Source organism: Odontesthes bonariensis, chromosome 18 (genome assembly GCF_027942865.1).
Source record: "Odontesthes bonariensis isolate fOdoBon6 chromosome 18, fOdoBon6.hap1, whole genome shotgun sequence".
NCBI classification, from domain to species: domain Eukaryota; kingdom Metazoa; phylum Chordata; class Actinopteri; order Atheriniformes; family Atherinopsidae; genus Odontesthes; species Odontesthes bonariensis.
The window spans coordinates 8901356-8916105 of NC_134523.1; the positions used below are offsets into that span (position 1 = coordinate 8901356).

A 14750-nucleotide genomic window follows, 5' to 3' on the forward strand; every position below is an offset into this window, starting at 1 on the left:
AAACAGCCTGTAGGAGTTTGTGGTCTCTCTAGCAGCTGCTTGAATTGTATTTACCGCAGTAACTGAGTTACATAAGCTAAATTCAGCTTGTTACCACGGTTGCACTGACAACAATATGAATCTTACATAAGTCACTTGTTTACCATATTGGCTTAATCTAGGGTGTTGCAAATTTTTGAAAAGCAAGAAATTTCTATTCTATGAGGAACCCCCCCCCCCCCACACAAATACATAAAGAGAGCTATCGTGTCTTTAAAGCACTGCTTTGCTGTGAGAAAATCACACTTTTGGACTTTGGATTCATTACTATCGTGCAGACACTGTCTTGATCCGCTCGTGCCAGAAAATTGCGCTGCCTAAAAACAAGTGTCATCACATTCATCTTTGCCAATGCTCGTTTTTTTTCTCACTGTATCGTCTTATGTGCACCGATTCACATCTGCCAAGGAACAGATAAAAGCTGAGGGGGGGGGGGGGGGGGGGAAGGAGGAGATGCAAGAAAAAGGAAAAAACAACGCGAATGTTGAATGTTCCCTCGCAGCTCAAGTTATGCTTTTGTCTTCCAGATCACATCTCTGAGGACATCCAGGTCTCATTCACTTAGCTTCGCTGGCTTTTATGTCCACTGCAAACGTCTCCGTGGTGACAGCAACTTAGCGACTGCAAAAGAAACCAAATGTGGTTTCTTTTTGTGGCACCGACTGTTTTCACTGATTATTGTTTCACTCTCCTTTGTTTCTGTGGGATGGGACTTTGCTTTGGATTGTCGTTGCAGAATTTCTGAATCAAAGAAAAAAGAACCTATTTAATAGAAAACATGGGGTGGGGGGGTACGCAGATTACACGGTCGGACAACAAATTGACAATGAAATCGGTTCATGGTAACCATGAAAAGTTAAACAACAGTTAAATCAGCAACAAACTGTTTACTGAGATTAAGACATCGCTGCCGACTTGTGGCAGGCTTTCAGTCTGTCCACTTGTTGTTTGCATGTGTGGTTGTTGGCAGCCACGTGTGCATGTTGCAACATGGCCACAGAGATCAGAATCTATTTGTTTGTATCTTTTTTTTTTAGTTTTTCTTCAAACGATGATACACTCCTTTAACTGACCAACTAATGTCGGCGCCGACAGTCGAAGGTCAAGGTCATTGACCTGCAACATGAGAAGCCCGGAATCCGTCCGAGAAAAGTGCTACACAGCTTTCGAGATCTTTTTTCTCTCTCTTGGTTCCCTGGTTCACCATGGTTGGTTTAGCTGGGTCGGTTTCACAGTAGATCCATGACTCACAGAACCCAGCCGGGCCTGCGGAAGCAAAAAAAAAGGTTTATGAGGCCCACGGAGAAAGCTTTCAGCACCTCCACGTTGAAGAAGTAAAGAAATCTCATAGGGAGGCACGCAGGTGAAGCCCATGCACACATGCACAAGCGTCCGGGCGTAAATCCTCGACCATACGCATGCGGCCATCACGTCCTCAAGGCCATAAAAATTAGGAACTTCTGGAGCAGTGCTCACATTATGGAATGACATGAGTGAGGAAATGGGAAATTCGAACATTCAGCTACATATGTTTGGCACGGACTTTGCCACTTGAGAATACGCACATTAAGCGTCCAAAACACATGTATGCATGTGTTGCAGTTGGAAGACAATAAATACATGCAGGTATACATGTAAGGGCTGCACTCGCATACGAAATGAAGTACTCCCTCTCGCACTCAGAGGTTCACAAACGCCTCCCTGCTAGCGTAGATCATGCTGCTAAAACATCTTGTTACAGCTGTCTTTTCCCCCAAGAGCATACATTTCATAAATTCCCACACGCTTCCGCGTGTTTGACCTTCCATGATAAAGTGGCAGTGAGAATACTTTTTTGCCGTGCTTAATGCACTACATCTTTCACAGGCAATTTTAAATCTACTCCGTCTCCTCTCATGCGACTCCTGATATTCATTATGGATCAGTGAGAAGGTATGCTCTGCTCATACTGGCCTGTCCGATAAATATGACCTGTTGCAAATCACCCTCAAAGCCTTTGTGTCTCTGCGCAGCAGGTGAACAAGAGGTCTCGGGCTTGGCAACGATAAAAAGACTCTGAAGACTTAACAGTTGGGCAGACACATCACCACAGACAACAGCAATAATGGAACGGCGAAACACTACACCTGATTAAGTAATACCAGGAGCGACAAGGTGGACAATGGTCTCGTCTTGTCAGTTTTGACAAGAGGTTAAAGAGCAGATGATTGTAGCCAAGTCCGGGTTTATCTTAGCAAATTAGGAGTTAAGTATGACAGAACAAATCCCCAGTTGTTTTCACTGGCAGAGGGATGGAAACCCTCCTCCAGATTAAAAATTTAAAAAAAAGAATGTTAACAAATAGGTAATTCCCCCAAAAAGTAACAGCATAGGGAATTGATACAAGACATTTGTTGGTTTCGGGTTAAGTTTTCCACAGCAGTTTCCTTAAAAAAAAAAAAACATAGGTCAACAGAAATACTACGAATCCTCCAAAAGTAAAATACCGGCCAAAAAAAAGAACTGGATCAATGTTTGCTGCAACTTGTTGGAGGGGTTTCACGCCGCTCCAGGTAACCTTTAGGAATCGGCTCAAGTGGGTTAGGGTTAGGACTGAAATGTTCGTCTCAAATCATTTCCATCATGCTGTCGGCATGTGATGCCGATATATTCAGGGCAATTTGTCTAGTACGTTTAATATGCCAACAGTCCACTAATCGGAAAATCGGTGGTGCAATCTCCGGCACCTTCACTTCACATTGCGAGAGATTGGGAAAATAGGCTGAGTGTAAAGAATGAGAGGCATAGTGTGAATGTGTATGTTAAAAGCTAAGTGTTGCATGTGATATAAAGTGCTTTTACTTGTCCAAAAAGACTGGAAACATGCTACATAAAGGCAGTCCATTTATCAATGATGCTACATAACGTCTCAATCAGGACGGAGGTTAACCTTATTTCCCTGTGACAGCTCGAGGGTGTTAAAATATGAATGCCATACTTTGTGAGCCTCAAGTGGGCAGTTTATAAATCATTTGCAAAAGACATAAAGCCTCAGAGCCAGTGTCTAGATTTATGCCTCGATATTAGCTCGGACATAATGCTTTACACGTTAGATATGCGGCCGGCTTGGGAGACATGCATCACGACAATCCTGCTGCTCTGTTCGTTGCATGAGGTTTGTTTAGTCACGACAGGGTTGGGTTTAAGGTGACATACCCACACTGTCAGTTCATGTTTGACAGCGGCGAGCAGCGATAGGCCTATCCAGTGCAGCTGGTGTGCAGACAGCCTTGTGCTCTGGAAAGGGGAGGCCTGGTTTGATTTTAGTCCAGGGCAAACCGGGACTTTCACATTCCTGCTTTTCAATTGGAATTAACATATTTGTTACAGCCTGGGAGGCTGATATAAACATATGCTTACATCTGAAAATTTGGAGGGAAAAAAAAAAAAAAGCCTGGAATAATGAAGTCTAAGGTGAGGTGCCGTGTGGCCTCGGGGCCAGTCGGTGCAAAATTATACATAAAACCTTTTCTTTTTTTTTTTTTCTTTCTTTCTTTCTCCGCCTCACTCCAACTTCAAGTGAGGCTGTTCCAAGCTGGAAAGTTCTGTCGCTGTTACGTAAACTCCAGCTCTTACCGGCTGCAGGGTCAAATAAAAAAAAAAAACGCAGAAGTCGAGCAGCATTGTGGGAAAATTAGGCTCAAAAAGTGTCCGGAATTGCTACAACCTGTAGCAAAAAACGTCTTCTTCATCAGATCCGGGGGTAAGTCGGAGAAACAAAAGAGCAGTAGGAAATTGGGAGCAGGGTGGAGGCAGCTAAGCTGCTCCCATCCAAAAAGCTTGGAAGAAGGAAGAAGTGAAAACAAGACATTAAATGGCTCGGCCTCATCCAGACCCTGCCCGAAATCCAGGCCACTGTTGATACAGAAAAGAAACACAGCTGTGGACGTATGTCAGCCTGACGTGTCTTCCCGTTGAAAAAAAAAACTAAAACAAGAATCTCTTGTGACACCAGTGATACAGGACTGCATTGTTCAGGTTACCTGAATCTGACCCAAGTATTTTGTTTCACATTCCACCTCTCTGGCCAACACTTCCGATGACCCGAACGCAACTTTGAGAAGCCCAATAACTTCACACCTTCTATTAGATGGACTGCCTGACACACACCAAATGGAAGATATAGGAAGTGCTCAACTGTTTGCAAGCGGATGATGATTCACGATCCAAATGGCTTGCAGATGCTGGAGCACGTCTCAGCGGGTAAATACTGTGACTGATAAGCAAATCAACTCATAATTACCTCTCAAGACCACATCCAGATTTGTTTCCTGAGATGTTTACGCACATAAAACTGAAAAATAGCCTCCCCTCAAACTGTTAAAATCACAAACGGCGCCTTTAAATAGTCAAGAACGAATCATGTGAATTACACTGCTACAACCATCAGTTGTGCACTGGAGACATGCGCGGTGAATTGAACACGTTTCTAGTGTGCTTCGCCGCCTGGGAATATTAAGTTTGTCGGGGATTTTGATCACGAACACACTTCTTTGCTGACTCATTGCATTCTCTTCATACAGCGCGCCGCCTTCCCTGCTGTCCACTCTTTCCACTGACCAGACGCAAAGCACACATTCCAGCAACCCATGAAAGTCCCGGGTGACTGAATCTTCGGTCAGCCTTTACTTCACCAGAGAGGCGCGGAATGTTTCCCATCAGGTGCAGGACATTCCCAAAAAGGTGACTTTCACACATCTTGAAGTGAAGGGGAAAAAGGAACACTGGGGTCAAATGACGAGGATGTTTGGGAAGAGGAACGTGCGTAAAGTATGAGCAACAAGAGGGTGAAAGTGGATGAAGTGAAGGTAGAAGAAAGAGATGCGGTATTCAATAAGCGCAGGTCAATACCAAGCTGTGTGCTGGGCTTTGCTGTCACCGCGTGCCTTTCACCATTTGGTTCCCATAAAGGCCACATGGAAACGTTTATCTAGCTTAAAGCAGATCAGCGCACGCTGTCTCGGGCCTGTTACATTTGCTACTTGTCTTCCAGCTCTGTCCTAATAAAGTTTTCTGAAAAATACAGTCGGCTGCAATAAATAACATTACGAAAATAAAATGTTTTTTTTTGCAAAAAAAGGAGCCCGTCTGCCGAGGCGAGACGCTGAATAAGCTGTGCTCGATATGAGCGATGAGAACGTCCCAGAGTGAGTGGTTTAAACAAATAAGACAGAGACGGGAGGGGAGGGGAGAGGAGAGGAAAACACAAGATAAAAACAGCATCCTTGAGTTGTTCCTCATGGCTCGACAAGTCTCAAGTGTCTCAATAACAACTCTTCTTTTTCCTCCAAGTGTTTTTCGTTCTATGACAACATCTGCAGCGTTGCTACAGGAAATAGAAATCCCATCTGCACAGGTTATGGGGAGTGAAGTCATAATGGAGCTTTGGTTAAGTTTGTAGTTCTCATACTTTCTCGTTTAATGAGTAAAACTGTGAAAACTATCAACAGAAAGCTCTCACCAGGCATAGCAGCGAAGCTTTTGAGGGCTGAGAGTGCAAAATGGTCCATTTGCGTGTTTGGACAAGGTCCTTCTAGTATGTATTAACACCCGTTTGCGAGTACGGAGGTGGTAATAAATGTATCCTCACTTCGGCCACCATGCATGTGCGAGTGTTCGTCTATGCGTCTGTCGAGTTCGACTCCTGTGAGCGCATGGCAGAGGCATACCAGCTTGCACAAGTACACAAACCCAGCTGTCCATCCATCCTCCAGGTAGACAGCACCACACCTGCCAAGTCATTTACATTGTGGGGAGGGAGGAAGAGGAGAAAAAAAAATAAATAAATAAAAAAAATAAATAAAAGAATTTCCTCACTTCCTCACTTTCCATCCAACCTACACATTGCAGGCCAACAGGGTGCACAGATATGCACACGTAATGTGTAGAGAACGTGGAGTTTATTGGCCCTCCTGGTGCTTCCACTTTCCACTCTTGTTCCCTTTACATAATCATTACCACAGACAGAAGTGGGCAGAGGCTGTAAATAATAATCAGAAATCCCACCATATTACATCTCACAAAGTACAAAGTCGGCATGATGTCATTGTCTCTCTTTAATTTTGAGCCAAATCAAAGCTGGAGTCCATATATTTGCACTCTGCTCAACCACTGTGGATCGCTTTCCACGCTCCTAATCTGAAAAGTAATTCACGTCCATTTATGTTTTTGGACAGCTCCAGCCTCCAATTCCACAAATAGGGGGATGCATTTCTCCCACAACAACCATCTTTGGCAAAAAGAGCATTATTTTACATTGCTTCAGCCTCGCTCTGGGGAGCAAAGCCGCCATCAGGAGGGAAAAATCGTGTAAAAAGGCGCCCTCTGGCGGCCGCTCTGAGAAATCCCCAAGTGCCTCCTGTGGCCATAAAAACAGCCGTGGGTTCATGCAATTGCAGCTATAAAATGGGATGTGCAGAGCCTCGAGGTTTCCAGCATCTAATAGCAGACAGATTCCTCTAAAAGGAAATCCCTATCTGACAATCTCATCCTCTAAGCGTTTTCAGCAGACTCACAAGTTTGTGTCCTAATGTTACTGTTTTGTTTCACAATAACACACGCACACACACAAAAAGACTTAGAATAAGAAAAACATGGCTAATGTTCTCATGGTATCCAGACCAGATTTTATTTTTTTCTCTCCTTCCAGTAATGTGGGACCAGGAATGATTTGTGTGTGTGTGTGTGTGTGTGTGTGTGTGTGAGAGCCTGCGTGTGAATAGCCGCCTGTGTTTTCCGTTACTGATGAGGTGTGCGCTGGGTCCGACCGGGAGGTTCTGCTCGTTACTCCTGGATGACGTAAAGCCATTGACAGGTGTGACAACCAAAACCGAGCGCAGACTTTTCTGTAAACACGCACACACACACACAGATTACTTCCATGTACGCTGGACAAACATAAGGCTGGCATTAGGTCTGTTATTGTTTCTCTTTGCAAGAGCGGCTGCGGAATGCCAAAAGGAGCATCTGAAGCAGGAACAGCAAGGCGGTAAATGGGACACAGTATTTGCACATGCGTGTGTCAACAGTTTAAACTGTCCAAGGTCACCGAGGTCCCCCCCACGGGAGTCTCACAAACACAAGAAAAAAAAGCATCACGTCACATCACACTGATTTTACTTGAGATACCCATCGACATAAATTAATGTGCCAGACAATTGGCAGCAATACAGATTTAGATTCATACAAAAAGAAAAGAAAAAACAGAAGAAAAAAAAAACAAACGATTCAGCACAAGGGTTCGCTGCCTTGTAGCATGAAAAATATGTATATACGCAGATGAAAGCGCAGGATACAGGACATGAGCATCATCTGAGGGGAAAAAAGTGTCTTTTTGACTTAGGGTCAGTGGCAGAAATGTGCAGAAGCATCGTGCCCCCCATGTGACGGACATGAGCCTTTTTCCTCAAAGCGGACCGCATATCAGGACCAAGTAAAGTGATTTTTTTTTTTTTTTTACTGTATGTGGAGGAGATGTCCGGGTCCTGTTATGATAACGTAGGGACTTTCTTTTCCCTGTAAAATTTGAGCAACAGTTTACCGGAGCAGAAGACGAGGAGTGAATAAGATGCAGTTCAGACCTTTCTCGTGAATAATCGGGCATTTTTATGTTAAAAGCAACTCACAAAAAAGGTCAAACTGCAAGGAGAGTAAATGTCCTGGAGGCTGTTAGGATTTAGTGATGGTGAGAATAACGTTCTGTGTCCTTCCTTTAGAGCGTGAAAAGGTTCCTGGCGTAAATCAGTCCTCCCCCAAGAGAAACAGAGGTAAAAACACGTCTTTATTTCCATCATTCGTCTCCTGCTGGAAGGTTTTCTTCAATCCTCTTAATGAACTTCATACGAATTTCTGTGACACTGTCCCCTCTAAGAGTGTCCTGGACAAATTTCACATCCACGGCCATCTGGACCTAAATTGGATTGAAAATCAGTTATTTTTCTGAGCACAAACAACACCAGCACCTCCTTTCACAGTACGGGCCTTTCATCCTCATGTTTGTTTTACTTCTGATGGCGTTTGAAGGATCGTTAACTCCTCGGGATTTTCTACAGTCTAAAGCATGTGAAAAATGTATGTGAGCCACGTGGCTCGGCAGGTAATTTGAGGGGTGAAATTAGACTCGGGCGCTTTAAATCAGTGGGATGAAAATCGCATGCGGCGCTGTGTTTTGCATGAACCGAAACATTGCTCACCAAAATCTGAGCTTCACAACTAAAGAGATTCCTGAGCGCCTCAGAAAGAGCTTGTTTATTCGCCCGTTGTTGGCACGGCATCTTCTTCTTTAAACTAAAGCAAAGAAAAGACAGCCTCTCTCTCCAACTCCGGCTCCTTTGCACGAGTTGCCTATACGATGCTGAATCGTCGTGGTTTAGCTCCACGTTACATGACCGATATGTAAACCCCTCTTTCCACTGCCACTCCAGTTGTCCCCCAAGCGGCTGCAGTCCCTCACACGCATCTAAAACCAGAGTCTTTGCACACTCTTGAACAGTGTTTCCTTGCGTATCCAATCTTGCTTAATTTTTGGTCATTTTAAAACAGATTTAGAAACTTTTTTTTTCCTTTTTGCTTCGGGTAAAGCTGCAGTTAGTCAAATCCAACCTTTATTCATTTCAACTGCCTGTTATTCTAGATTGTTGGTGATAAGTTTAGGATTATTTCATTCATTTTTTTTTCTATCAGTTAATGTTTTTCCCTCTGTTGTGTTATGATTTTCAGGTATTTTTAAACAAGTACATGGAGGAGGAAGTATTTTAACGGAGGACGATGAGGGATAAATATATAAATAGAATAGAGTTAATTGTTATATTGTAATTTACTTAGTATATGGTATATTTCATGTAAAGCACTTTGAATTGTTTTGTACATGAAATGTGCTATACAAATAAATTTGATTTGATATATTTATTTATGGGGATAGTTTTATATATATATATATTTATATTTACAAGGATATGTATGTAGTATATATGTATTTTTGTGATTATATATTTTTATATAATCTTTTTAAATTCATTTAAATTATTTTATTTGTTTCTCTTTATATTCTTTTATGCATTTTTAATGCTTCTTACACTCCCTGCTGCAATGCTTTTATTTTATGTAAAGCACTTTGAATTGTTTGTACATGAAATGTGCTATACAAATAAATTGAATTTGATTTGATTATATAGATATTTAGGAAGTGTATATTGGTATATATTTATAGAGGTGTATTGTAGTTAGGATATTTACAAACTGAGTTCCTTTTTCGAACAAGGTGCAGTGTTTTAATATGTATTAGTTACTTTATGTGATTTTTTATTTCTCTTTTTCTTTATTTTGTATGTACAAATAGTTACATACATTTTTTTTTATACATGTTCGAAATAAAATCTATCTATATCTATAGGTTGTTTTTATGAATTTGCACTATTCCATTTGTCTTTTAAATGACTGACATTATATCATCCCTCTATAGAAAGACCTTTGAGTGAACCTCTGTTGTTTTTAAATGCGCCACAGAAGCGAAGGTGACCTGACATGCTTGATGAGGTGGGACATAGACCCAAAGCACACAAGCGGCTCTAACAAAGAACGAAGTTAAGGGTTTTGAAAAAGTCAAAGTCCTGACTTTAATCCAGTAGAAATGTTATGGAAGGAAATGAAGCGAGCAGCTAATGTGAGGGAACCCACAAACATCCCAGAGTTGAAGCGGTTCTGTTAAGGGGAGTGGGTTTAAATTCCTCCGAGCTGACGTGCAGGCCTGATCAACGTTAACCAGAAGCGCCACTTTGCAATTATTGCTGCTCAAGGGGAGCAGCAGCCAGGTTCACATACATTTACCACTCACGGATATTTATGACATCATTTAACCCATTTATAATTTTCTCTACTAAAAAAATAGACGGCTGTGTTCTGTGCTGTCATTTACCATCTCTAAGGCTCCTCTCAGGGCTCCACATAGCAGGTTGGAGTAGACGAGGGTGCTGTGGTTGTCCGGCAGCTCCACAAAGTCCACCAGTGGGTTGTTCTCTAGAATGAGGGAAAATTCATCTCCCGCTGGACTCCAGTTGGTCACACTGGGGGTGGTTCCCAGGTACATCTTGAACGCCACCTAACAGACCACAACACGGACAATGAGCGCACGGAAGAGCAGAGATTTACAAAAGAATGGCGCGTCAGGACATAAGTGCCCAAAGCAACTGGTGGACAAATGTGCAAATCCACTCTTTTTCTGCTAAAGGCCCAGGATCGACTTCTGAGCCCAAGGTCATTGCTTTTTCCACATAAAAAGATGACATAAGGTGATGATTTTGAGTTTTTCTCATGGCGTAAATATGCTACATTCACATGTAGGAAAGAGCAGCGAACATTTTCCTTGTTCAAATATATCAAAGAACGTTTCTCTACTTTGTTTTCTGCACGCCTGTAGCTCAATAAATGGCTCTGGAGATTTTTGTGGTTTAACAAGAGGTCAAGTGATGTCATCAGGCGAGGCACCTTCCAAGCTACTGTCCCGCAGTGGTTCTGTTTACAGTCTTCACCTTTCACCACCATGAGCAAATTCCCTGAACGAGTGTGCGGTTACATCTGCGGAATGACACGTCCAGCGAGCAAACCGCAACACCTTGACAGCAGCTGGAATGCTAAAGACGAAATCCCGGAATCGTCTTGCTGGACCCGTTTTGTGTCTTTTTGTCCAGCAGTCATCGTGAGCAACGGCGTTTATAATTGAGAAAACATGGGAGTGTTACAGAAGAAGAAAAGAGAAAGAAGCGCAGGTCAGAAGTTGCAGGATATCGAAAAAAAAAGTCTGGCGATTCAGTAAATAACAACAATACTCGCTCATCAACATGTCGCTCAGTCAACCAGAGAAGTGTTAAATTGCTACATTTCATTCCACAAAAGGTAAGAAAACACAAATGTGCTCTTCTTCATTCTGGAACTTGAAGCTTTTCTGTTCGAATCAAACATCCGCCCTTCCTCGCCCCTCCTTCTGCCCTTTATTCTATCATGTGTTGAGATGTTTTGATCTCTCTAATCTGAAATGTCTGTCCTCCCTCCTTTTCCCTCGTCCTCCCTGTATCTTGGGAGATGTTTCACAGTCACGCTCCGACCGGCCTGGAACCGTCCGGTTACCTTAGCAATGACATCGGCCGTTTCTCGGAAATCCTGACACCTGCCGATGCTGGAGCGTGCCAAGAAGTCCTCGATCAGACGCACTCCTATGTTGTAACCCCTGTGAAAGAGAGCAACGCAGACACAGCAGAAGACATGAAGTCATTCCTACTCAAAACAGCACAGAGGACAAATGACAGGCTACACCGGAGTGCGCCATAAAAAATAAAATAAAAGGTTCAAAAAGAGAACAAATCCTAATCCTTCGAGGCATTTTTGGTTCACGCTTTTGATGCCAATTCTGATTAGAGAATTAGAGAGTCAAGACAACTTATGTTAACTTGAGAGTCTAATGCATCCCAATCCTAACATGGTCCGTCTCTGATGGCAAATGGCAGAGTGGGCAGTGCAGATTCACTGCCTTCTAAGGGCAGGTAAGGCATTCCTCATCCTGATTTAAGCTCGAGGTTGCCTCACAACCAGAGAAACAAAGTTCATCCAGTCCAGAGCTCTGTCAACTTGACAGGATGTTTTGAATTTTTTAGGCTGTAAATCTGTGGTTTTGTCTAAACTTTATTAGGTGGGATTACTGTATCCAGCTTGGCTTCCCACCACCACTTTTTTTTTTTTTTTGCACTGTTAGAAATATGAACCGGCATTTTCTTCCTCTAAAGCCCCCCTCGTTCTCCCAAAGAGTCGAAGTGTGAGATATAAAATCTTATTAGGCCACGTCGCTGCTCAACTGAAAACAGAAGAATGTGCCCGAGTACAGTTAAGCTACGAGTTTAAGGGAGACGTTCCAGAGGCCAGAAAAGCCTACTCGGCCCCTTATAGATGATGAACATGCAGCCAGGGGGCAAAAAAAACAACAGTCGACTGTCGTGAGATTGTAAAAATGGATTCAATAAACGAACACTCTCTCCATTTGTAAGTTCTTCTTCACCCGATTATCAATTAAGTCATCTGAGAAACCCTTTTTCAGAGTTTAACAATCTAAGTTGACAACACACCCAAATGATCTCACCTAGTTGTTGACGCGTACTGTGTGTTTCTGCTCTCTCCGTATTTGACAGTATCAGTACTGTGAAGGTAATTTCACTGAGGCTCAATTAGTAGAAATGTTCACGCTACCATGCTGCTTTATAGAGGAAATGACGCGAGTGACAGCCAACTTAGTCTGGGACAGCGGCCGGCACCGATTTAAACCTCAGAGCAAACTGTTTCTTCGGCCCTGTAGCGATGTGGCAAAGAAACCCGCTGATAAGGGTCACGAAAAGAAGCATATAAACATGTTTGAGAACAACAGCTTGGTGCGAATGCTACATAACGGAGAGCAGCTACTGCATCTTGTTACCGATGAACGCCAATGAAAATGTAAAGTACTGTAACACTGTGATTGAATTCAATTTCCACACAGTTGCATTGTGTCTTTCAGTACTAAGTCATCCTGGTTTTATGAAATTGGTTGGGTCAACATAATCTTAATGTAATCACTGGAACCAAACTGAATCCTGTTGTATAAACAAGTATTTTGTCTGTGATACTTGTACCAGTACTGTTGAATGAATGGAAATGGTGTTAACTGACACAGAACCCATAAAACCTGTACAGGTGCTCTCCACAGCTAATGTCAACATTTGTTCAGTCCACCTAATCAAACTAAACCTGGCCCTTGTAAGTTTAATCGCCTTTGGCAGATTATGTTGACCCGACTCAAACACATCATTTAAAAACAACAACAAAACACCCAGAATTGCTTCATAAAGAATTGCTTTAAAAAATAGCCAAACAATTCTGTGGAAATTTGTGCTAGGTATTTATCAAGAATAAATCATTTAACAAACCTAAACCAACAAAACCTTTGTTGAATTTTGTTTTGAGTGAGGCAGTATGATGTGTGTTTTACCTCTGTGTATTGTACCAGTACCATATGGTTGTTATTAGTCTTTATTTATGGCAATATTTTCAACCAAGATTTTGTGTTTTTAGTAGACTACAACACAGGATACATGCGTGAAAGCAGTGAAGAATGTGGTTTCCTTCACAATGACTTCCAGATTTGTGTTTAAATGCACTTGCACTATTTTCTCACTGCAGCTGTGTGTGGAAAAGTCTAACCAAAAGGTACTTACATTTTGTCCAGCTGTTTATTGACTTCCTCGTCATTTTCATAGTCTTTACAGAGCTGGGTGACCAGGGCCCCGTAAGTCAAGGTGAACAGCTCGGAGTTCTACAGGCAGAAACAAAAGCAGTCGTCATCAGGTCTGTTGTTTACAAGTTGATGAGCGGCAACGTTTTCAACCAGCAACTGTGGGAATCTTACATTAATAAACATAATAACTTATTCAATCGCGTAGAAGAAAGAAGAAGAAAAAAGCTTTATTTTAAACAGATATAGTGTCACTTTCTGTGACGTTTAAAGGGCATTGGCAAAGTTTTTATAAATTGTGGCTCTTTTTAAAGATGTATTTTGGCTAACGTAAGGTATAATTAGACGATCATTGAGGCTAAAATCTTAGGTAGATACTGCAAATTTTAAAACAATGATGCTGTCATTTCAGCGGTGTTTACACGATGAATTACTCATTTCTGCCATGACACAGGCAGCAGTGGCGGTTTCATTCATTCTTTTTTGATACATGTCATTGTTTCTTTGTGACATAATTCCACAAATCTCTGAAATGAAAATGTGTGACTCATGTATTCAAACACGCTGGCAGCGCCAAGTTTGGAAACCAACACCAACACAAATATTAATAATTCATTCATGTTTACGGTTACTGGATCTCCTTATCAAGCCACAAAACACTAGGCTATACTTGTTAAGAGTCTTGTGTGGTTTCTGTGTATATCTCTCTATTTTTGTTACATGCTCTACTTGCATAGTATAATTCTATTTGTTAAATTACCCAAAAAGAGACGCAGCTACGAGGATAGGTACTTCTATTTATTGGCATCCTTTTAGCCTGTATGCTAAAATGTAACACTTCCTTTTAAAACACTGAAAGAAACTCAAACGTAACAGATTCAAATACCTTCCATAAACCTGGACACACATGCCAAACAACAAGACATGACTGTCAATGATGCAGTAGGTCCACATTTTTCAGTATTTTGTTAGTTAGCAAGCCATCTGATTACGGTTAGCATTTTGCTAGTTAAACCAGCTAGGTTAGGCTGCTACTAATCCTGCGGAAATGGCCTACCATCTTCTTGCTGTCTGTTGTTCGGTTGGATTGCCTGGACATTGTGGACAGGGTTATAGGGTTACACGGATGGTGACTCAAGATTAATCCTTTATTTATTTGATTCTGGCTAAGCGGTTATTTCCGTAATCTCTAGTTTACACACTTCCACGAATGCAGAGTAAGCTAGAGTGAAACAAATAAACTTCCGGGGTTTGTTTCAGAGTAAAAGAATCAGCGACGGTAATTGTTGAGAATTGTGGAGTGTCTGTGGAACAAGCTGTATTAAAGATCAACTTTAGAGACACTATAACCTATTTGTGACAATATAGAATGGTATAAGACAGTTTTAACAGAGTTTTAACATTTCATCAACTTTATTTTAAA

The 14750-nt window shown here is 41.9% G+C and overlaps 1 protein-coding gene across 1 annotated transcript; it reads right to left on the reverse strand.

Annotated features, from left to right (window-relative positions):
* Positions 1 to 7177: 7177 nt before the first annotated feature.
* Positions 7178 to 14550, reverse strand: trappc3 (trafficking protein particle complex subunit 3). The gene is made up of 5 exons (XM_075449777.1): positions 14385 to 14550; positions 13311 to 13408; positions 11200 to 11299; positions 9992 to 10174; positions 7178 to 7987 (listed from the first exon to the last, which is right to left on the reverse strand). Exons 1-5 carry the CDS (start codon positions 14424 to 14426, stop codon positions 7868 to 7870), a joined length of 543 nt encoding a protein of 180 aa, XP_075305892.1. The 5' UTR covers positions 14427 to 14550; the 3' UTR covers positions 7178 to 7867.
* Positions 14551 to 14750: the final 200 nt, after the last annotated feature.